The 25,624-nt window shown below is 46.1% G+C and overlaps 1 protein-coding gene across 1 annotated transcript; it reads right to left on the bottom strand.

Moving 5' to 3' along the window:
• Positions 1-916: 916 nt before the first annotated feature.
• On the bottom strand, positions 917-2,706 carry LOC124693148 (OVARIAN TUMOR DOMAIN-containing deubiquitinating enzyme 1-like). Its single transcript, XM_047226609.1, has 9 exons — positions 2,654-2,706; positions 2,518-2,571; positions 2,351-2,410; positions 2,175-2,258; positions 1,939-2,055; positions 1,780-1,835; positions 1,629-1,684; positions 1,449-1,549; positions 917-1,239 (listed from the first exon to the last, which is right to left on the bottom strand). The coding sequence occupies exons 2-9, from the start codon at positions 2,563-2,565 to the stop codon at positions 1,021-1,023; spliced, it is 741 nt and encodes a 246-aa protein (XP_047082565.1). The 5' UTR covers positions 2,566-2,571; positions 2,654-2,706; the 3' UTR covers positions 917-1,020.
• Positions 2,707-25,624: the final 22,918 nt, after the last annotated feature.

The raw sequence follows: 25,624 nt of genomic DNA on the forward strand, positions 1-25,624 counted from the left end.
CAAGTTAGCCTATATCTAACGCTAACTGCTAACTGCTATTTTATCTCTAACAGTGACGTTCGAGCTCAAGGACGGAGGCGGCGGCATCGAGGCCGACCGGGCCGTCTGCGAGCGAGCACTCGCCGCGCTATCCGACTCCGCCATTGAGAATTTCGTGTACTGGAGCTGGTCACTGGCAGAGCGCAGAGCCGGCGACGTCGACGGGCAGCGGCGGGTGCTCGAGCGGTGGGTGCGTCGGCTCCCGCGGGGCGGCGGCGGCTTCGGCAAGCAAGGCTGGGATGATTACCTGGCGTTCGAAGTCGGCAACGGCGACGTGGATCGCGTGCGCGCCGTCGGCGAGGGGCTCCTCGCCGCCTTCCCCATGGACCCGACCGCCTACCTTCTCTACGTCAGGGCCCTGGCCGCTCTGTCACGGCACGTTGAAGCCTTCGCCGTCGCGGAGCGCGGCGTCAAGGAGCTGTCCGGCTGGTGTCGTGGCCACGATGAGCGCATCTGGTGGTTCATGGCCAAGTACATCAAAAGCCTCAAGACGAAGCAGAGCACCGCGTGGGACGACAGTAATTTCTGGTAGTAATGGTTTCATGAAATTTGTCTCCATGTTTTTTACTTTTGAGAAAAAACATGACTGCTTCTGTATCTTGTAAGATACTACTTACTAGAAGCTATTTTACAGTAAAAGAACATTGACGAAAATGTATCATCGGCCTTTACCTCATCACAGCGTGAAATCCAAACCTGCAATACCCTTTCTTCCTCACCAGCTCATATCTCCACCATTCAAAAATGACGCAATTCTGAACTTGCTGCTCGTTCCACCAAAGAATTTCGGCAGCGTATTCATAGCCCAAGAAAGAAAGCTTAATAGATTTCTGTACGGATGCACAAAGATAGAAATAGTGCAACATGAGTACACACCAAGAGTAATAGCTGCGTTTTCCTAGCCCAGAAGTTTCCTTACATGTAACCGTGCGCGTGACTCTGATCAGTCCTGATGGTATCTACGACTTACTACAAATACTACTAGTAGATGATATCGTAGTGCCCTGGCCTATACAGCAGCGTCACACAAGGAACCGAGGGCGAGGCATCTGGTGACTCGAAGATGTGGGTGTTTGGCTCTGCAATCTTTGAAATGTCAACGTTGACAATTCGGAGGGGCACTTGTAGTACATCGGTGAGGGCGACAACATGGACTTCAAATGCATCTTTGTGCATTGGGATGACTTCCTGTCGACACCACTGCAATTTGAAAACAGACGAGGGGTTTGTGAGTGAGGAATTCACATCATTTTTTACAAACAAACTCACCTGCTGGTATAAGTAACACGATGTGCAAAGTTTACTCTTACTGTGAAGTTGCAGCGCACAAAAATCATAACCAGCAGACACAGAGACAAATACCCAGACCTAGTACTACACTTTTGACCACACAGAAAGTAAACACTCACCCCTTCAGGGTATGATGGATCAAGCTCAGGTATGGCATGCCGGAACTTTTCAACCTCAGTGCATATCTGAATCGCTGTCACCAGTCGAAGATATGATATGACTAGATCATAAAAATAGCTGGAGTCAGAAAATTAAAGTAAGGTAGCAACATAACTAAGAGTGTGGTTGTGATTTCTCACTATTGGCAAACAGCTGATCATTTTGACTCTCCTGGAAAAGCCAGTCTTCATAGTCACTGCAAAGACATTTATAACATAAGTATGCAGCTTAGTCCTCTAAAAAAAGTATGCAGCATAGTTAATTGTTGTAATAATCTCAATGTGAACCCACCTTACTGATAGAGTTTGTTTTCGGTCCATACATTTCAGTATGAAGTTCACAAAAGCCTGCATGGATTAGAAAATTATGAATATATGACTTGATTGCAATTGGTGGTTCTGATATGTAGGATTAAACAAATTGGTTAATGGAAACTATGCTAAGTCTTACATCATGACCATGATAATATGAACCAGGCAAATCAAGTCTTTGGAACTTCTCCAACAGTGGTTCAAGTGTCCCAATCAAACGTAGTTCCTCCTCATGAGGTACTTTCACAAGCAGCTCCTATAGACCCAACGGAAAAAAAAAATCAATGCAGATATGCACTGAGGCACCACAAACTTTAAGGTGGAGAACTGGAAAAAAATCAGCAACAAGAATGACTCAACAAGATATCAGCATACCAGATATGAATAAATGAACGATCTGTAGAAGCAACTCCCATCTCCAGCTACTTTCCGGTATTCAGAGTAATTAGCCAAAAGCTTCTGCAGAAGCCCAAAGAATAGGAGAGAACAAATAGCAAACAAGTGAGTAAACAAAACAAGTACAAGTTTAATGGTTCACAAGTCGTACTTACATTTGATTTATCTTTCATAGGGTCGTATGCAAACTCAGACTCTAGAGATGATAAAGGCTCCTGCGCCAAGAAAATTTCAGTTAGTATATTACAGACACCAATGCAGTTTTCTCAAATTGCCATCTCTTAACATCCAGCATATGAGCATACTCAATAAGAAAATTAACCTTTTCATGAATTTTGGGGCCGCCATTCTGCGATGTCTGCAAAACCATAGAAAACTGAAGGTACAAAGAGGTTAACAAAGAACCAATGAGGGAAAGTTAATTGGACTATGCATTATAAAAAGAAACCGTCACTCACATCATCACATGGCGCATCCTCATGTCTCCAAAAAGAATGTCCAAGAATCTGAAAAGGGCACTATAGTTGATAAGGGGTATGCATTTACGTGCGATCACATTTAAGCTCCACAAAACAACATAAGCGATAATTACTATCCTGCTTGGGATAAACAGGAATAAATCAAATCAAAATGACCATGGGATGGACTGCATGCCCACTGAATCCTTACTACATCAATCAAAACTCCATGGAGCAGTCACTAAGACACACCCTCTACTGTAATGCAGGCATTTTCAATTAAATGATATACACTGGCAATCCACACCAATTGCTCGATGTCTTTAATAACCAAATTTGGAGTATTGCACTGAAATCCAACAGGAATTGGTTGTCATTGACTAATGAAAAGTATACATTTATATTATTACAATCCGACATGTTCATTCCTTGGAACAAAAGGATGTCTGGCAGTTAAATTGGTACCAAAATCCACACGATTTTACAGATAGATCATATATGTGGGCTTAGTGCTAACTAGTTGCTAAACAGAAGCTGCATACCCAGTTGGTGCAGTACATTGCCACATTATGTTTTTAGGGTATTCCGCTATTGTAAAAATGCGATAAAAAGAAATGACGTATGACCATACAGCATTTAGCATTAGTACAATTACTACAGTCTAAGATCTCGATCCGGACTATGTACACTCCGAAATAGAAGGAATGCATAGATAGTATCTCTAGGTTTGCCCAACCCAAGCAAAAAAAAACTGTTATTAAGCAATACATAGGGATGCTTTAGCAGTATACAGAGCTTCAATTTGTTTCCGAATTCCACCTTATATCCCTAAAAGAGACAATCATATAGGACTTTAACAGCACCAAGATTTTACAGGCCTCAAAGGTGAAGCACATATGACTGATCTTGTAAATGAACAAGCACCATTGACATCCCAAACAAACTTAGCAAGAAATGAGGGAAACCATAAAGAGTAGCACAACTTATAATATCTGGTCTCGAGTCACACTTCGCGTTGGTATCAAAGAAATTGTGAATTAGAACATTCTAAACATGGGCATTACATATATTACCAAATTCTTAAAAGAAATCCCAAATCAGGATATCTGGCAGTTAAATTTGGTAATATATTCCACCCGATTTTACAGATATATCATAGCTATGGGCTTACTGCTAACTAGTTTCCAAAAAGAAGCTGCATACGCAGCTGGTGTGGTGCAAATAACTAAGTTCTGTGCAACTAATGAAAGAAACGAGTAACTAGTTTGGCTTCCAGAATTTTGTATATGCACTTAGTAGTATACTGGAAATATTTTAGATTGTCTACATACAAGATTTATGACATGCATACAGCCTTATATGAGCAATTTATTGATGTTTCTCATGGCATTTTCAGTTCAGGCTAGATCAAGAAAACTTTAGTTGCAAACTTTGCCTCTAGATGTTATTCTCCATACAGAGTCAACTAATTACAATTGGCTAGTACATTTAATTTTCTATGCTACCTAGCGCTTACCTACAATTCTTATCTCTATCGTCCTTTGGACAAACTTTGAGTTGGGATAGGTACTGCACTGGTTTTACTTCAGTAAGTCATTAAAAGCAGTCGTAAATACATGCGGGTTTTTATTTCATTTTAAAGAAGAGTTGTGAACAGTTTGCAAGATGCTCAGTTATGCAACATATTCTTCAAACAAGAAGAATATGTTGCATAACTGAGCAACAAACATAAGATTTAACAAATGACTTGGTGGAAAGAATCATATTGTGTTTTTAGGGTACTCTGCTACTGTAAAAAATGTTGGACATCAAATGTCTACCATCTATATTAGCACGATTTGCGGGAAAATAAAATCTCAAGTAGCAAGCTAAGGAACGTTCAGATGTACAGACAATTCATGTTATTGCCGATCATTATCTATGCCATGATTCAATTTTTATACAGAAAGCTAACACACAACGATAAAATTCATACAAGGCCAAAAGATAAATATGAACTGTGAAGACATAAAAAAGAAATGACGTCTGACCATATAGCATTTAGCATTAGTACAAATGCTACAGTCTAAGATCTCGACCCAGGCAATGTAGAAGGAACACATAGATCGTATCCCTAGATTTGCCCAAAACCAAACGAAAATTTCAGTTATCACGCAATACATAGGGATGCTTTAGCATTATACAGAACTTCAGTTTGTTTTCGAATCCTACCTTATATCCCTAAAAGAGACAATCATATAGGACTTTAACAGCACTAAGATTTACAGGCCTCAAAGGTAAAGCACATATGACTGATCTTGTAAATGAACAAGCACCATTGACATCCCAAATGAACTTAGCAGGAAATGTGGGGGAAGCATCACCAATATCATAACTTGTAAGATTCCAAATTGCAAGATTCAATATTTCATATCTGAGGGATATTATTCAGAGAGAAGATATAAACCAAGAACGAACTAAGTTGAGCAGTATTACTGTAAACTTGTAACCATTGCAAGATTCGATATCTGAGACCACATAATTTTTTTGGGTGTGCTGTTAGAAGTGAAATTTTCCATCCAATCGCAAGTCCTGACCAAAGATCCAAACCATACCATTTAGAGACTCGATATTTCATAAGAAATCATCAAAGTAGTCACAGGGACAATCCGAAATCAGGAAGTTAGGGTTTCTTGCAGTACCTCGTGATGCGCCTCCTCTTGGAAATCTGGGTCAGCGAAGAAGGTCCGGTAGTCGTAGGCGTCGGGAGAGCTCAGCGACGTTGAGGCGCCGCCGCATGTACGGTCGCTGAAGCCGCCCCAGCAGTCGTCGTCGTCGTCGTCGGAGTCCGAGTCCGAGCCCCCCGTTGGGCTGCTCAAACACCGCGGCCCTAAGAGGAAGGGGGCGGCGGTCTTGTCCGTGATCTTGGATTCTCGGTCTTCGACAGGTCCCCAGGCGGAGGACGAGGTGGCGCCAATGGTCGGACCGCCACTCGTGTCCTCGTTAACGAAGATCGACCTCCCCGGCTGACCGGAGTGGTGCGCGCGGGGAGGAGAGGCAGCTGGGGAAGAGACTTCGGGCTCTTGGGGCGTGATGGAGGAGTTGGCCCCTCCGCCGCCGCAAGTGGGGTCGTCGGCGTGAGGAGAAGGGCGGCGGCCGTCCATTTTGGCGGTTGGGAGAGGCGGGAAAGAGGAAGGTGGAGGAGGATGGATTCTGACTGCTCTGTTTCCGCGGACGACGGCCCAGCTATTGGCCTATGTAGAAAAGAACGCCCTCTCTCTGGTTGATTTTCCAAAATCTTTTCTATCAACAATAAGTTTCTTTTAATAAAAAATAAATTTATTGCCCGACTTTAACTTAATAAAGCCCTGGTAGCACACGAGTTCAGCATTACAGAGTCATACATGCTGCGGCATACAGCTTAGCCAAAAGCAGAAGTATATCTAAAATAACTGGGGATTTTCCAGCAGACGACCAAGCGCCTCTCCGATGCAGGGAAGAAGGAGGTAGGGTCGACTTTGGTCTTGTCAGGCCCATCATTTCTTCAGCTTCTTGGCTTCATGGAGGCGTACAGCTCTCGTAGCTCTCGCTCCATCCAGTTGAGCCCTTCCCTTTTCATTCACTTGAACTTCGGCCTCCAAAGCTGCAGAAAAATCACAGTTTTATAGATAATGTCGGCCGGGTGATTAATGACTTTCTTCTCAATGGTTAGTTTATTGTGGGTTGTCCATAATGCCCATGATTGAGCAAGGAACGGGGCCCATAGAATACGGGAAGTATAGCCCGCAAAACTAGATAGAATCGCATGGAATTGTGGAAAATTTGCTGGCCTCCAGTTACACCCCAGTAACTGGCGCAACACTGCCCAAACGAACTATGTTGTGGAGAAGGTGAAGAAAATATGTGCCGCGTTCTCTGGTGCACCGCAAAGTGCACATCCTCCCGTTGCAGGTCCCTGGCAAGAGGCAATCTGTAGGCTAGAAGGTAGTCTATCCAAAGCTAGCTGCTAGGGGAAGATTTTTATCTTTAAGGGAACCCTAGACTCCCACATGTATTTGAAGTGCGCCACCGACGTGCCATGGGATAACTTGAAGTAGAGCGATTTAATAGAGAATTTTCCGGAGTTCTCCATGTGCCAACTAATCTGATCCTTTCCTTGCTCCAATTCCACTTCGTCAACCAAGGCACACAGCTCCCTCCAATGTCTGGTACCTTCATGATCCAATGGTACCTTCAGGATCCAAGGATCGGTGAAAACAGATAGCTAGTCCTTCCCCTTGAAGGGAAGTAGCTACCGAGATTGCCTCCTCATCACATATAGCAAAGAGCGACGGGAATTTATCTTTGAGTGGCTTTGTGTCAATCCACCAATCCAACCAGAAGCTGGTGCGGGCCCCATCCCGCACCAGGTGTTTGGCTCCTACTTTAAAAAGATGTTTCACTCTGTGTAGGCTCTCCCAAAACTGCGAGCCCCCTTGGCCAGTGCCACTGAAAATATTGTTGGTGTCGCGATACTTAGCTCTGATCAGATTGGCCCAAATGGTGTCTTCCTCTTGGTATAGCCTCCAAACCCATTTGAGGATAAGGGCTAGGTTCATTTTCTTGGTATTCAACAGGCCTAGGCCCCCAACCTCTTTCGGTCTACACACTGTGGGCCAATTGACCATATGATATTTGTGTTTCGGTCTTGCGCCTTCCTAATAGAACTTGGACCTGTGTGTATCAAACCTTGCATGAATCCCATCATGAAGGAGAAACAGACCCATGGCGCATTGGCAAATTGTCGAGGCAAGCGTTAGAAAAGAATTTGACGTCCACCCGAGGACAATAATTTTCCAAGCCAAGGCTCAATTTTTACCGCAAGCTTCCTTACTAGGAAGAACCACCGCTCCATAGATAATTTCCGATCCGAGATGGGCAGACCCAGGTAGGTGAAGGGGAAGGCTCCCAACTTGCAGTTAAGTTAGTTGGAGATGCGGTTCTGACACCTCACTGGTTGTCCCATGACGATAACTTCGCTCTTGTGATAGTTGATTTTTAGGCCTGACATGTCTTCGAAGCACATAAGCAGGAACTTCAGGTTTGCAACATCTTCCTCTGAATTCTGAATAAGGATGAGTGTATCGTCCGCATATTGAAGGTGTGATACTCCCCCAGGAATAAGATGTGGGACTACCCCATGAATGTGACCCGCCCTCCCAGTGGCAGTAAGGATTGCAGAGAGAGCGGATCCCCTTGTCTCACCCCTCGTTTGTTTCGAAAGAATGGGCCAATCTCCCCGTTGATCGAGATAGTCGTCTGCCCTCCGGCCACCGAGTGTGAGATACGGTGAATGTAACCCTCGTCGAAGCCTTTTCCTCTGAGCACCTCTGCCAGGAAATCCCAATTTTCTCGGTCATAAGCTTTCTCGAAGTCTAGCTTGAGGAGAATCCCTCCCAGCTTCTTGGATTTTATCTCATGGATGATCTCAATAAGAGCAAGAGGCCCATCAGGAATGTTCATGCCCTTTATGAAAGCAGTCTGTTTTGGGGTGATGATTTTGTTGGCCACTGGGTCGAGTCGTGACACGTAGGCCTTGGCCACAATCTTGAAGATGACGTTGATGGGTGCAATTGGTCTGTATTGGGTGATTTGGTCTGCACCCGGGACCTTGGGAATGAGAGATAGGATACCAAAGTTGAGGCGGGCAATGTCTATGCGCCCCAGCACAAAGTCATTGAGAATGTGGAGGATTCCCATTTTCACCAAGGGCCAAAAGGTTTTTAAAATGGGATTTCTATTTTCGTGCCCTCAGTTCCTTAGTTGTGCTCAGTTTTCCCCAGCTCCTTAGTTTTTCCTCAGTTTTCCCCAAGTGCTTGTTTGAAACCCGCAGAAGGCAGCTCAGACGGCAGGATTCCCGTTAAGTTGACCGCTCCGTGCTGACGTGTGGGGCCGCGTCGTGTGGGCCCGCGTCGCGTGGGGCTGGTAGAAAGGGACCGCATGGGACATGACGAGATAGCGTTTGGTTGCACGTGAGCAGGAGCTGGGTTTTGTCTCTCTCGGCCATTGGCATTTCCCTTTTAAGAGTACCTTTTCTGCCTCCTTCTCTCTGCCTTTTTTCACCTAATTAGTATCAAATCTAGAGAAGCTTGCATTTCTGTCTTTCTTCAATTATTATTTGTGCCTTTTGGCCCTCGTTGTTTGCCTAATATGGCAGCAAATCTAGTAGGGAGCCCAATCTAGTACTCCATCTGGTCCATATGTATGTAGTTAAATCTAGAAGCAAATCTACGAGGAATGTACGATAAATTCACAAGGTCATATAGTAGAATAGGGATAGATAATATAGATAATAAGCTGCATTCGGAAGCCAAACATAGTAGGGTTCGAGGTTCTTCACAGCGAGTACAGCACCATCATACTAACAACATAACAACGAGGGATCCCTAGCTAACAACAAAGGGATCCCAACAACAAAATGGAGGAGGCGAGCAGCAGCACACGTCCAGGACTCCGCCTACCCCATCCGCCTCTCGCCTCCACTTGTTGCTCCCCTTGGGAGCCTTGGGCTTGAGCGGAGGCATGCGCCCGCCGGATATCTCCACCCGCTGGATGCTGCGGAGGTGCATGCCGAGCGCCAAGTGCTTGGCGCGGAAGGAGTTGGGGTTCACCGACGCGCCGACCTTGGGGTTGGTGTGGCCGATGTTCTCGGCATGCGTGAGGAGGCAGTTGAAGTCGGTGCCGCCGAGCCTCCTAGTGCGAAGGGGCACCTGTAGACACCCTTGGCGACGGCGAGGTAGGAGACGTACTGGCCGACCTGCAGCCTCCGCGGCACTCGGCGAGTCTTGACGTCATGGTGCTCGTCGTCGCTGCCGACGTCGCTGCCAGACGGCTGATCCATATCAAACGGGAATTTATTAGTGAATGAGTTGCAACGATGACTAACGTGCATGATAACAAAGTTAGGAAAAACGAGAGGCAGCCTCAGTTAGAGTGGACACGATTATATGTCTACAGGGACGGTGTAAGCGAACCAAAGCTCATGCACAACAGATTTGTACACAGAAATGGTTCGTTGAACCCTCCCTGTAAAAATCTGTGCCCACCGATTCATCATAGGCAAAGAAACAGATTCCAGATCTGAACTTGACCACATTCCAGATTATTTGCAAAATTAAACGGTTGATATCTTTTGATTCGTGCATAAAATAACTGATTGAGATCCTATGATTACTTGCATAAATTAACTGATTGAGATCCCATTATTACTTGCATAAATTAACCGAACGGTCGAACCCCAAATCTTAAACGAAATCAAGGAGGGATCAAAGCAAAATGGAATAAAATTGGCGCAAATATTAGCCCAATACTCATCCATCCACAGATCCATGTACACCAGCTCAAATAGGGTTCAAAAGGGAATGGGGAACAAAAAAAGGAAGCAAACCGTAGTTACCTCGTTCCATGGGTCCTCTATGGAGGTGTCGTAGGGGTTCGGGGCGGGACGTACGGCACCGGCTCGTAGGGGTCATATCCCGGCGGGATCTGACCGCGACCGGCGGCAGCAGCCTCCGATGCACCGGCGGAGGCGGCGGCGACGTCCGTTGAGGGGACGGCGGCGACGTCCGTTGAGGGGACGGCGTCGAAGAGGGAGGCGTCGCGCTTGGAGCCGACGGCGCCGTGGACGATGGGATTGGCATTCTCCTTGTCCATCTCGCCGGCAGAGGAGAGGGAGAGGGAGAGGGGTTTTTGCTTTGGAGAAGATGATGGGACGTGAGAGAGGCGGCGTTGCGTAGGCGAGTGAGAGTGACAGAGATAGTGGGAGGAGGCGTCTATAAAGGCAAGGGGTGGTTAATGCGACCCGCGTCCTACGCGTCCACCGCTGCACGTCTGCACGTCTTGGACTTACGCAATGCGCCACGCGTCCACGATTGCACGTCTTCGACTTCTGCACCGCGACCGGTGTCTACGCGTCAACAATTGCACGTCTTTCATTTCTGCACCTCAACACGCGTCCTCGAGTCTAACCCTGGAAATTTAGATATACTCAGGTATAACCTCGAGCATTATACTAGCATTTTTTATGTGCTCAGTTTTCCCCTTGAGTGCTAATACTGGCTAGTGCAATATGCTCAGTTTTACCCTCAAGTAGCTGGTCAACAGACAGTCAACAAATGGGATTAACTAGTTAAATGAGTCATTTAATGTGCAAAAAATTCCGAAAAATAGTGGCACATACTCATGGAGTTTTTACCACAAATTGCCAGTTCTCAAAACATAGATAAGTCATAGATAAATCAAGTTTTACCATAAATTGCCACTTCTCAAAGGCCTTCTCAAATCACCTAGTAGCTATGAAGGTGCATGGTTTTCCACAATAAGCCCTTCCCAAAACAGCTTTCCCCAAAACATACTTTGTCTAAATGAGGCCACAATTCTCACACTCATGTATATTTGTATTGCAAATAGTTTGAGATAGGCCAAGATGGGTTTTATTGTACAAAACACGCATTTTCCATTTTTTAAATCTCATATTTGAATCCCTTAGTCCGTTTATTACATAGGTGCCCTTGGTTTCTTGATACTACTCAGTTTTGCCCTCTCCCTCCACAAATTCTCTCACACGTGCAACATTGCCCTGATTGGTCTAGCCCATGTCACGCGGATCGTGCCCGCCGACCGTTGATCGTATGATCTAACGGGCAGGATAACCCCCCTCTCTCTCTGTCGGCGGTTACCTTCCACTCTCTAAGTATGCTAAAGGGCGGTTTTTTGTATTTATTTTCACGCGCTAAAAATTATAAACTCTTTTAGGCATTACTTTTCACGCAAAAAATGATAAACCATCACCGATTTGTTGTAGCCATAAATTTTCACGCAAAAAATGATAAACCGTCACCGATTTGTTGTAGCCATTAATTTTCACAAAAATCCCAAATGATAAACCATCACCGATTTGTTGTAGCCATTAATTTTAACGTAAAAAATGATAAACCATCACCGATTTGTTGTATCCATTACTTTTCACGCAAAAAATGATAGACCATCACCGATTTCTTGTAGCCATTACTATTCATGGTAAAAATGATAAACGAACCAATCTATCTATCTCTGTATTTGAAGTTTGGAAGGGTTCACCATCTAGTTATGTTAACTTTCGAGGTTTTGACCTGAAAACAAATGGGTATTATAAAGGGAAATAAAAGTTCAAAAAATGTAAAAACGAAACAATCTACCTATCTTTGTATAGAAGATCGTCTGTATGATTTTTGAGATCATTTAGAGAAGGTAGAAAAAATCCCTTTTGAGAAGGTCGAAAAAACCTAACTTGTTACAAAAGCTGGTTTCAGTGAGACCTAACCAAATTTGGCATACATTATGCCATATCTATAACAACAAGGAATATCTAAAAGGGAAAGTTTCACAAAATTTGAAATTTATGGCGAAAATTATGCCATACATGATGCTGTTTTTCGAGGTTTTGACCTGAAAATCAATTGGATATTATAAAGGGAAATAAAAAGTTCGAAAAATATAAAAACGAAACAATCTATCTATCTATGTATAGAAGATCAGCTATATGAAATTTGGGGTCATTTAGAGGAGGTAGAATAAATCACCTTGTTAGAAAAGCTGGTTTCAGTGAGACGAAACGGCATGCGTTTAAGCAAAGTGATTTTTTCGAACATCTCCAAATGATCCCAAATTTGCCATACATGATGCCATACGTGTAACAACAAGGAACCCTATCTAAAAAGTGTCAAAAAAGTTTGCCCAACCGTATAGCTCTATCAAAAAGAACCTCACCATGGCGCTAGTATAATTTTGGGCTTAGTTACAAACTTTCGTTACCTAACCTTCAACACGAAACTTGTTTCAAATCACTTTTGGCGTACAAGAAACAAATCCCTCCTTGATTCGAGCACCACAGCCTCCAAACTTTGCCGATGCCGATATCGGCATGGTCAGAACGGCTATGCTCGACGCCACTGCTAGGTCACCGTCGGGATGCACCCTCAATCCCGTCCCCTCATTCGATCACTGACACACCAAAGATACCGCCGAGGCCAATGCCGAACGTACATGCTGATGCCAATGCCGAACATGCATCCACGCCGATGTGGGCACGGCCACGCCGCCCCGCTATGCTGGACGCCACAGACCACCGCGAGGTCTTTCCCTTCGCCACCACACTCTTCTAGCACCCATCTATACACGCCAGAAGGGAGAGACACTAGTTTTCTCTACATTGCTCGCGTTCGTGTCGGACACGGTCGGTCAAAGTTTTGAGGTAGTCGTCGATGTCGTCGACCATTTCTTCTCTTCTTTGCATGGTTAAACGCGTCTAGTTCATATCTATCTAATGCGTCTGGTCTCGCCTCATGCAGTTCTTTGTGGATGTCGATCTCATCTCGGCACCCCGCAGGCCACCTCCTCCGTGCCATCGCTGTAGAGCTCCGTTTAAAAATCTATTCCTACCCGTGTATTGCCCCTTGTATCAGCGCCATGGCCCACTTGTCATTCGATATACCGAAGCCCCACTCGTGCGTGTTTTGGTCAGGGATACAGCGATGCTTACGGTCAAACAAAGATGGATGGTCTGACGTGTCTTTGCGGGCTCTACGTGGCCCCACTAGTCAGAAGATAACGGTCAACCATCGGGCAACCGGCCGTTACAACATCTGTGATGGTTTCAGACAAGGTCTTGGGGAAAACTGAGGAAAAACTAAGGAGCTGGTGTTGACGTCAGAAACCCACTGGCGAGCAGCGACGGGCAACACAGTAGAGCCGGGAACAACTTAGGGCTGCGGCTGGCCCTGGTCCCTCCGAGCGACGGCCCACAAAGCCTCTGGTACGCACGACCGATGCTGGTGCAAGGGCGTGCCACCTGACCTATACCTGGTCAGGAAGGTGATGGAGATGCCTCGCTTAGTTTCCTGCATGGCATACACGTAAACATTAAATACGAGCCTCGATTGGCTCTCAGGTTGTCCTGTGAATCGGCTCAAGGAGCCGATCCACCCATGATTCGTACGAGGTGCACGAATATATGGTGGTCCTGCTTGATCAAGATAAAGCTAAAGCGATCTACGACGATTTAGGGTTTTCACCGCATAATCGGATCATCCTACTCACGATTGGGCCTCGCGGCCACGCACGGTGATCGTAAGCCGATCCTAGACAAGGCCTAAAAACCAACACGAAGTTGATCCCCGGAACATCCTGTCTAGGACTAGCAAACGACACCCTACGTGCCGCTGGATCCTCCAACCCTTTGTAAGGCCTAACTATTTGATACGTCCAAAACGTATCTACTTTCCCGAACACTTTTGCTATTGTTTTGCCTCTAATTTGTGTATTTTGGATGCAACTAACACGGACTAACGCTGTTTTCAGCAGAACTGCTCTGGTGTCTCGTTTTTGTGCAGAAATCCAACTTTCGGGAAAATCCTCGGAATTTATGCGAAGGCCCTATTTTCCCAGAATAATGACGGAGCCGGAAGGACAATTGAGGTGGAGGCCCGAGGGCCCCACACCATAGGGCGGCGCGGCCCGGGGGGGCCGCGCGGCCCTGTGGTGTGGCCCCCTCGGCCGGCCTCCGACGCCCTCCTTCGGACTATTTATCGGCCTCGACCTAAAAACGCAGGGGGAGAAGTCGAAGTCGCCAGAAACCCTCCAGAACGCCGCCACATCGCGAAACTCCGTCTCGGGAGCCAGAAGTCTCCGTTCTGGCACTCCGCCGGGACGGGGAATTGGAGGAGATCATCGCCATCATCACCGCCAACGCCTCTACATCAACCAGCCATGTTTCCCCCATCCATGTGTGAGTAATTCCCCCGCTGTAGGCCGAAGGGGATGGTAGGGATTGGATGAGATTGGTCATGTAATAGCATAAGATTGTTAGGGCATAGTGCCTAGTGTCCGTAATTGGTACTTTGATGATATTGTTGCAACTTGTTATGCTTAATGCTTGTCACTAGGGCCCGAGTGCCATGATCTCAGATCTGAACATGTTATTGTTTCATCATGATATTCATTGTTTATGGTCTTACCTATAAGTTGTATACACATGTCGCTGTCCGGAACCGATGGCCCCGAAGTGACGAAATCGGGACAACCGGAGGGAATGGTAGCGATGTGAGGATCACATGTGTTCACGGAGTGTTAATGCTTTGCTCCGGTACTTTATTAAAAGGAGTACCTTAATATCCAGTAGTTTCCCTTGAGGCCCGGCTGCCACCGGCTGGTAGGACAAAAGATGTTGTGCAAGTTTCTCATTGCGAGCACGCACGACTATATATGGAACACATGCCTATTGATTGCTTTGTACTTGGACACCGTTTTATTATTATCTCGCAAATGCCCTGCTATGATTGTTACATGAGTTTCTCTCATCCATGCAACGCCCGTCATCCGTCCCCGTGCCTACAATATTTTAATCCTGCTGTTTACTAAAATCACTACTGCTGTCTCTGTTACTCTGCTGCTGTTATTTCACTACTGCTACTGCTATAAAACTGTTACCACTGATAAACCCTTGCGAGCAAGTCTGTTTCCAGGTGCAGCTGAATTGACAACTCCGCTGTTAAGGCTTCCAAGTGTTCTTTTTCTCCCCTTGTGTCGAATCAATAAATTGGGTTTTACTTCCCTCGAAGACTGTTGCGATCCCCTATACTTGTGGGTCATCACTATTGCAGATATTAAACTAATCCTTGTAGAACAAGGAGCAACCGTAACGGATCGGATCTACTAAATAATGATCAAGCGGGGTGCCGCCCCTACACCTAAGATAGGTGTAAGGGCGGTTAGATGCGTAAGGGTTGCACTACGACAGCATATGATACAAAGAACAATGCTAACCCTAACACATCTAAGATAACTACGTTGCTCGCCATCAAAAAGGCTTCAGTACGAGCAACGCATGAACAACGAGATAAACTTATGCTGCCTAGATCGCAAGATGCGATCTAGGCAGCATGATGCTTACCGGATGAAACCCTCGAGACGAAGGAGTTGGCGATGCGCCGAGATTGATTTGGGGTGAACGTTGGTTGTTGTTTATTTCATAAACCCTAGATACATATTTATAGTCCAAGGGACTTTCTAATTCAGGCGTGCACCTAACCGTGGACGGTCAAACTCTATCTTTTAATCTAAGATGCGATCTACTATATTAAAATACACGGGCAATTTAGCCCAAACTCTTCGTGCAAGGCCGCTTCAGAGATCTTCCATGTGTAATCTTCCAAGCCCATCTCCCTTACGGCCCATCTCCTGATTTGGTCAAAATCTGGTGATAACACATGCCCCCCTGGTTTTGGTAATGATAATTTCAAAACCACTCTGTTTTTCCTCCGAAGGGTCATGTCGTGGCAGGGCAGAACCGTCGCAGCATCCTTCATCATGATGCCCTGCCTTCTCAACTATCCCGCGTGATTTGACCGCTGTCTTTGGGCACCGCCTCCTCGGAAACTGCCGTGGCATTGAATCTCTACTATATCCCCTTTATTTAACCGCTCTGAGCAGTTTGCCACTTCATCCCTTTGCTCTGTTCTGGCCATCGGCACCCAAAAAACCCCCAATCTCCCGCAGCCATGTCTTCTTCTTCTTCTTCCTCCTCCGCTTCATCGGTCTTCTCTGACTCTTCCTCATCTCGCGAGCCGACGCCGGAGTGGGGCTCGTTGGCGGCGCACGACATTCTCGCCCCAACGTCGTGGGACAAGGAGGAACACGATTCCTTCGTCTGGTCCGAGGATGATAAATCCTTGACCGACGGAGAGGGCGACCTTCAATTCCTCGTCGAAGGGGAGGAGGAGACGGAGAGCGAGGACGACCGCTTCTCCTGGGACGATTTCACCTCCTCCGAGGCAGAGGCGGAGGAGGACGACGACGACTCCCTCGAAGGTTACCCACCAGCGAAGCGCCTCCGCACCTGGTGGGATGACGACAGCGATGACGACGATGAGGAAGACGAGGCTCCTGTAGAAGGCTACGGAAGTTCCGATGAGGAGCCTATCAGCAGCTGCGCCGGCGGCAGCGACGACGAGGGCAGCAACGGCCCTTAGACTAGGGACTAGCAGTAGTAGTCGGCTTTTGTCCTCTTCTCCTCCGAGCAATCGGCTCTTTCTTTGTAAGAAATCCCTCTATTAATGAAGAAAATATTCCTCAGTTAATTTCGCTTCCTTGTCAACTTTGCCGATCGTCAAACGAAGTCGCCGTATAGAGAGCCGATCGCAGGACATCGGCTCGCAGTATAAACGCGATCTGAGGCCAAGCCGCCGCCTAAACACGTGGTCCAACTCACGTCCAAACCATCAGATTGAACTCCTCAGCAATCCAGCAGGAGATTCATCCCAAATATCATGATTTCTGGTCTGAACCGATCCCGTTAACCTGCTAATTTGAGCTTGTTCCTCTAGAGTCGATAGCAATATATCGGCTTTATTCTTCTGAAGTCGATGTCCGTGCATCGGCTAGACTCGCGTACTGTTGTCTCCGTATGTTTTCTCAAGTAGATGTCTGCGCATCGGCTGTGATGATTTTTTTTTACTGGCCGATTTTAAATCGGCCTCCATACCTTACTGCCCATCATCCCACATGCTTGGGAAATACTTCTTGAGGTGTTGACCATTGACGACTACTGGGAACTTAACGCCGTCCAATTGTTCCAGCATGTATGCATTACCCTTCAAGTCCTGGACGACTTTGTACGGACCGTGCCAATTAGGAGACCATTTGCCATATGCCTTGTCCCTAGTTCCTAACGGCAACACAGCTTCCCACACTAGATCACCAACTTGAAACTCCTTTGGCCTAACCTTCTTATTGTAGGCACGAGCTACCCTGGCTTTGTTCTCTTTAATCTTCTCCAATGACCAAAGCCTAAGTTCTGTTGCGTCCTCAATAGTGTCACTCATCAAAGTTGCATATTCTTCAGCTGTTAGATCATTCTGAAACGTGATACGTCTTGATCCAGCCGTAATTTCCCAAGGTAATACGGCTTCCTGTCCATAAACGAGCTGGTATGGCGAAGTTTTTATAGCTCCATGGCATGACATGCGGTAGGCCCATAATGCTTCTGATAACTTTTCATGCCAATCCCTAGGGTTCTCGTCAATTTTTCTCTTGATCAGCTTGATCAAACTCTGATTGGACGCTTCAGCTTGCCCATTGGCTTGAGCATAGTATGGAGATGATCGGATCAGTTTAATCCCCAAGTCATCGCAGAACTTTCTGAATTCTTTAGAAATAAAGACCGAACCTCCATCGGTCGTGATAGTTTGGGGAATCCCGAACCTATGAATGACGTGTTCTTTCACAAACTTGATCACATCTTCTGATTTCACCTTCTTCATAGGGACGGCCTCCACCCACTTGGTGAAGTAACCTGTGATAACCAAAATCCATTCATGTTTTTTACTCGACGCCGGGTGGATTTTGCCGATCATATCCATGCCCCACCCTCGGAACGGCCAAGGCTTGATGATAGGGTTCATTGCTGATGCGGGTACCATCTGAATCTTCCCGAACATCTAGCACGCTTGGCACCCCTTGTAGTATTTGAAGCAATCTTCCAGCACGGTGGGCCAATAAAACCCTGATCGCCTAATTAGCCATTTCATCTTGTGAGCCGACTGATGAGTTCCACAGGCGCCTTCGTGCACTTCATGTAAGAGCCGATTAGACTCAGTTGGTCCCAGGCACTTGAGTAGTAACCCTTCCAACGTCCTGTATAACATGTCGTCTCCTATGAGGACATACTTCATGGCTCTGTATCTTACTCGTTTAGGTGCCCCCCGAGCCGAATCTTTTAAGTAATTGAAGATTTCGGCTCTCCAATCATCTTGTTCCAGGAACTGTACCTGGACTTCCGACCCGTCAGATATATCTATATAGCCCGACGCCATTTGTGCAAGATTGTTGGCCTCGGTATTCTGGGATCTTGGGACCCAATTAAAGTTGATGTATCGAAACTGTGTCATCAACTCACGGCATTCCATCCAATATGGGAAAAGCGATTCACTCTCGCACTTATATTCATCCGTGAGCTGGTTAATCACCAACTTGGAGTCTCCAAAAAGCTCTACTGCTTCTGCCCCGGCTTCCAGTAGCAACTCCATTCCCTTACGTACCGCCTCATATTCTGCGACGTTGTTGGTGCAAGGGGTAGACAGTCTGATGGAGAAGGAGTACTCTGCCCCCCGAGGCGACACGAGCAGAATGTCGATGCCACAACCATCGTCGCAAGCCGATCCGTCGAAGAACATAGCCCATGCACGTATAGATAGTGCTGCTATATTGGTACTGATCCATTCAGCTATAAGATCGGCCAACGCTTGCCCCTTGACTGCTTTCGCAGGCTGATACCGGAGATCGAACTCTGACAACGCAAACATCCACTTACCAAGTCGGCCTTTCAAAACAGGGGCCGACAGCATGTGCTTGACAACATCTGACTTGCATATGACGATGATCTCTGCCGTCAAAAGGATGTGATGAAGCTTGGTGCGAGGTAAAGAACGAGCAGAGGCAAAGTTTCTCGACCTTAGGATACCTTGTCTCCGCGTCCAACATCCTTCTGCTGAGGTAGAAAACGACCTTTTCAACGCCCTCGTAGAGTTGCACCACTACCGAAGCGATGGATGTGTCAGCTACTGACAAGTAGATGTAGAACGACCTGTCTTGCTGGGGCGTCCAACATCCTTCTGCTGAGGAGCCGGGAACAACTTAGGGCTGCGGCTAGCCCTGGTCCCTCCGAGCGATGGCCCGCAAAGCCTCTGGTACGCACGACCGATGCTGGTGCAAGGACGTGCCACCTGACCTATACCTGGTCAGGAAGGTGATGGAGATGCCTCGCTTAGTTTCCTGCATGGCATACACGTAAACATTAAATACGAGCCTCGATCGGCTCTCAGGTTGTCCTGTGAATCGGCTCAAGGAGCCGATCCACCCATGATTCATACGAGGTGCACGAATATATGGTGGTCCTGCTTGATCAAGATAAAGCTAAAGCGATCTACGACGATTTAGGGTTTTCACCGCATAATCGGATCATCCTACTCACGATTGGGCCTCGCGGCCACGCACGGTGATCGTAAGCCGATCCTAGACAAGGCCTAAAAACCAACACGAAGTTGATCCCCGGAACATCCTGTCTAGGACTAGCAAACGACACCCTACGTGCCGCTGGATCCTCCAACCCTTTGTAAGGCCTAACTATTGCAGATATTAAACTAATCCTTGTAGAACAAGGAGCAACCGTAACGGATCGGATCTACTAAATAATGATCAAGCGGGTGCCGCCCCTACACCTAAGATAGGTGTAAGGGCGGCTAGATGCGTAAGGGTTGCACTACGACAGCATATGATACGAAGAACAATGCTAACCCTAACACATCTAAGATAACTACGTTGCTCGCCATCAAAAAGGCTTCAGTACGAGCAACGCATGAACAACGAGATAAACTTATGCTGCCTAGATCGCAAGATGCGATCTAGGCAGCATGATGCTTACCGGATGAAACCCTCGAGACGAAGGAGTTGGCGATGCGCCGAGATTGATTTGGGGTGAACGTTGGTTGTTGTTTATTTCATAAACCCTAGATACATATTTATAGTCCAAGGGACTTTCTAATTCAGGCGTGCACCTAACCGTGCACGGGTCAAACTCTATCTTTTAATCTAAGATGCGATCTACTATATTAAAATACACGGGCAATTTAGCCCAAACTCTTCGTGCAAGGCCGCTTCAGAGATCTTCCATGTGTAATCTTCCAAGCCCATCTCCCTTACGGCCCATCTCCTGATTTGGTCAAAATCTGGTGATAACAGCTGGGGAAAACTGAGCACAACTAAGGAACCGAGGACACGAAAATAGAAATCCCTTTAAAAATCACCAGCAGGCCATCCGGTCCAGGAGCAGTGTTTGTTTTCATGTCATTGACAATACTGTCCAATTCCATTTCTGAGAAGGTGAGGGCCAGGCCGTTATTTTCTTCCTGCGACACCCTTTATCGATCGGACCAAGTCTCCGGCGCCAACCCGCAGCCCCTAGTTGCGTTTGTGCCCAGTAACTGACGGTAGAACTCATACACATGTTTCTGGATCAACCGCTGATCCATGATAGGGCTGTTTGGTGTGTTGAGGGCAGAGATATGACACTTGCGTCGTCTTCCATTTGCAACCGCATGGAAATGCGCCGAGTTTGCATCTCCCTGTAATGCCCATCGTGTTTTCCCGCGTTGCTTCCAGTGCTCCTCCTCTACCCTATAGAGGTGAAGCAGCTGCTCCTCAAGATGATATCTCTCTGCCCAACCTTTTTCATCTAAGCCAGTCGTGTCTGCTTGGAGGTCGAGATGTGTGATCTGCTCAAGCAAAGTCGCTTTTGCCTCTTTGGAGTCACGTCCCAGATTATGGCTCCAACCTCTAAGGTGTTGTCTGAGTCCTGTAATCATGAAATTCCACCAGTCAACAATGTCTCTGCCTCCCACTTTGTTACTTAGCTTCTCCCACGTCACTTGGACGAGCGATCGGAACTCTGCTCTCTCTAACCAACTGGATTCGAAGAAGAAACGGTTACTGCGGACAGGGGACCCTTCCCTGTGTCAAACACCAATGGAGTGTGGTCCGAGCCCAGACTAGTTTCGGCCGCCAAGGAGTAGAGAGGGAAGATGGATTCAAATGTTGGCGACACGAACACTCTGTCTAGCGCTGAACGAACCGGGTTGAGCTGGCGATTAGTCCAGGTATACCTCGCCCCTGTTCGAGGTATTTCTCTAAGTGCCCAGCTCGCAATGCTATTGTTGAACAAATCCATCAAGGGCCAGTTCAGGTTGCTGTTATTTTTATATTCCGCTGCACGGATCAGATTGAAGTCTCCTCCCATGAGCAAGGGTCTAGTTGTAGAGGCAATCTTGTCGGAAAGTTCTTGTAGGAAAACTCTCGCACGTCCATGATCTGTCGGGCCATAGATTCCGATAAAGTCCATCGTGCGGTTCGTCACCCTATGAAGAACCGCCACACTTAGGAAAATTTGGCCTCTGTCAATCGAACCCACTTCGAAGACACTATCTCTAACCCCAATGAGCATCCCGTCCGATTGTCCAGTAGCTAGGAGCCAGTCCCAGAAGAATCTCTCACCCACTTCAAGGCTTCGTAGCTCCGCGTCGGTAAAGTCTTGCTTGATAATTTCGTGCAGCAAAACCACATCTGTTCGGTGAAGGCGCAAGTATTCCTTTAGGAGGGTTCGGCGCCCCTTCCTGCCGAACCCTCGGATATTCCAGAATAGGCACCTCATTGGGACACCAGCTGTAGTGCCCATGCTCGACGGGTTAGTGGACGAGGTCCGATAGGATTTGATCTAGCCGCAGCCCTTCTGTGTTTCACTCTGGTGGGTGAACTTATGAGCTTTCCTTTCCCCTTCGCGAGAGCCCCCCTTGGGCTCCCTTGAGAAGGAATTTCTTTCGTGTCTTGGTTTGTGGGATCCTTCCCTTTATCCTCTTCCTTATTCTTGGCAGCTTGTGCTTCCATCTTCTGTCTAATTGTCGCTAGTTCCGCTTGAGCCAACTCCTTTGCTTGTAGGAGCGCAACCAATTGGGATAGTGTATTATCAACCGGTTTAAACAGGATACAACTATCTTTCGCCACATGCAGTAAGTGTTCAACAGAGGAGTCTTGGAAGGCGGTAAACTCGGCAAGGGGAGACGTACCTAGAAACTGAGGCGAGGAAGAAGTCGATGCAACTTTGTCCTCTGCATGTTTGGTCATGGCATTCTTTGTCCGCGGTGAGGCGAACAGCTCTATCCAGGAGCGGTCCGTCCGTGAGGCCCTTACCCCGGGAGCTCTTGCGCTCCGCGTGCGCCGGTATAGCTTTGGAGCGAGGAGTGATACGTCTCAAACGTATCTATAATTTCGTTTGTTCCATGCTAGTTTTATGACAATACCTACATATTTCGGCATCTTGTTAATAGTTTAGTTCCGGAAAATGCATAAAATCCTTATAAAGTGTGAGCAAAACATGTAGGTATTGTCATAAAACTAGCATGGAACATCAGAAATTATAGATACGTTGGAGACGTATCAAGCATCCCCAAGCTTAGTTCCTACTTGCCCTCGAGTAGGTAAACGATAACAAGGATAATTTCTGAAGTGGCATGCTACTTACATAATCTTGATCATACTATTGTAAAGCATATGAAATGAATGAAGTGATTCGAAGCAATGGTAAAGACAATGACTAAACAACTGAATCATATAGCAAAGACTTTTCATGAATAGTACTTTCAAGACAAGCATCAATAAGACTTGCATAGGAGTTAACTCATAAAGCAATAAATTCTTAATAGAAGGTTTTGAAGCAATACAAGGAAAGATATAAGTTTCAGCAGTTTCTTTCAACTTCAACATGTATATCTCATGGATAATTGTCAACACAAAGTAATATGATGAATGCAAATAAGCAAGTATGTAGGAATTAATGCACACAGTTAACACAAGTGTTTGCTTCTAAGATAGAAAGAAGTAGGTAAACTGACTCAACATAAAGTAAAAGAAAGGCTCTTCGCAGAGGGAAGCAGGGATTACTCTTTGTGCTAGATCTTTTTATTTTGAAAACATAGAAACAATTTTGTCAACGGTAGTAATAATTCATATGTGTTATGCATAAAACATCCTATAAGTTGCAAGCCTCATGCATCGAATACCAATAGTGCTCGCACCTTGTCCTAATTAGCTTGGATTTCCATGGATTATCATTGCATTACATATGTTTCAACCAAGTGTCACAAAGGGGTACCTCTATGCCGCCTGTACAAAGGTCCAAGGAGATAGATCGCATTTGATTTCTCGTTTTTGATAGATCTCAACTCGAGGACATCCATACCGGGACAACATAGAAAACAGATAATGGACTCCTCTTTAATGCATAAGCATTCAACAACATATAATATTCTCATAAGAGATTGAGGATTGATGTCCAAACTGAAACTTCCACCATGATACATGGCTTTGGTTGGCGGCCCAATGTTCTTCTCTAACAATATGCATACTCAAACCATTTAATCATGACAAATCACCCTTACTTCAGACAAGATGAACATGCATAGCAACTCACATGATATTCAACAAAAGTGTAATAGTTGATGGCTGACATAGGCACCCCCAATGGGCCTGCCGAAGATAGTACCCGGGGTTTACTGAAGGCCCACGACTCGAAGAATAAGAAGAATCGGAAGCCCAAGTTGTTATTAAGGAAAGCTAGAGTTGTATTAGGAGATAATATTTGTAATCTTGCGGGATGAGTTGGAAACCCTCCCGGACTCTGTAACTTGTACAATACGAATCTCTCGGCTCCACCTCCTATATAAGGGGGAGTCGAGGGACAAAGAAAGCATCGAATCATTGTCTCGCAAACCTTAGTTTTCATATCGTCGAGTACTTTTCGGCTGAAACCTTCGAGATCTACTTGCCCTCTACTTCCAACTGAACCCTAGTCTACAACCCGTAGGCATTGACAAGTTAATCCCTTGTCAATTGGCGCCGTCTGTGGGGATTAGAGGCGTCAAGGATCTGGTCTCGATGGCACGTTCAAGATCGTCGACTTCATCAACAGCAAGCAACGCAATGGATCGAGGTGAAGAGGAGACTTCGTCGCCATGCTTCATCAGCACCAGGGCAAGCGAAAAGCTCGCCAAGATCTTCAGCGACATGTCCTTCGAGTCATTCGCAGACTTCTATATAAGCGATGACTCGAGCAGTGTCGACAGCTTCAACTTCATCGACAAATCCACTACAGTGGGCAAGGTCTTCACCAATCTTTATGATGGTGTCACAAAACCCAGCACAGATCTGAATATAAAATACCATCAGATTTATGCCATCGGAGATCCAAGCCGCGATCAAGAGGAAACATCTGAGGCTTTCGACGATTTGGGAAATCCATATGTCGATCCCTCTGATTTACGACGAGGTCTAGGCAACAAATACATCGGACCTGAGCCTCGTGATAGAGTTCAACTCCCGCAAGCAGCATGGGATAGAGTCATAGAGCCGCAAGAGCTATGGATGGCTCAGAACCAATGGCCACAACAACCACGCCAGAAGAGTTGCAAGCATATCAATATAGGCTCGCACGAGCTGCAAGGGAATTGGAAAAACAGACAGCTGCCCTGAACAGAAGAAAGGAGGCAGCCTCCGCGTCAAGCAGGCGAAGGGCAGAGCTGAGTCGACAATCTGGAACCTCAGGAGATAGCCACAGGGAAGCTCGAAACAGAGCAAGATCAAGGTTGCAACATATACCTGAAGGAGAAAGAGAGCACTTAGTTCAAAACCTCGACATGTCTTTTATGTCGATAGACACCAGAAGCTGGGTATATGGCGACACAGGCCTCTATCCTTGCATCCAGGCCACCTCCAGGAGATCCAAGGGAGGCACTGTACAACATGGCAATGGCAGGAGTCGGAGCCATGGGAACAACGTTTGTGTAATGTCCCAGGTTTAGAGACGATCGAGGGGTAGATTTTAGAAAGGGATGTGCATTGCATTGTAAATTACGGGGAAATTTCGCGCTTTTAAAACAAAACTGCATCGAAGGGGAACAGGTTTCTCTCTCGACATCTTACAGGGTTAGGGTTTCGAGAGTGCGATGAACTTGTTCCTACTTATCTAAATTAGGGTTTTGAGAAGAGAGAAGAGATATTGCATTGAAATCTTAAGTTGCATGATTGAATTCTAAATTAAGTTGTATGATTGAATTCAAACCAAATTTGAATTTGAATTTCAAATTCAAACATCAAATGGATATTCCATAATTCAAACTTGAGTTAATTCAAGAAATAATTATAAGTAATCAAGAATATAATTAATACAATAATTATATAAAGCTCATTAAGAAGAATGGGAGCTTTATTGATAATCACACATAATACATTGTCATTTACAATATCCAGAATAGATATATGATATATTACAACACATTACACAAATTGGGAAAAATAGAAAAGAAAATAAAAAGA

The sequence above is a fragment of the Lolium rigidum genome, chromosome 1, assembly GCF_022539505.1.
Source record: "Lolium rigidum isolate FL_2022 chromosome 1, APGP_CSIRO_Lrig_0.1, whole genome shotgun sequence".
NCBI classification, from domain to species: Eukaryota; Viridiplantae; Streptophyta; class Magnoliopsida; order Poales; family Poaceae; genus Lolium; species Lolium rigidum.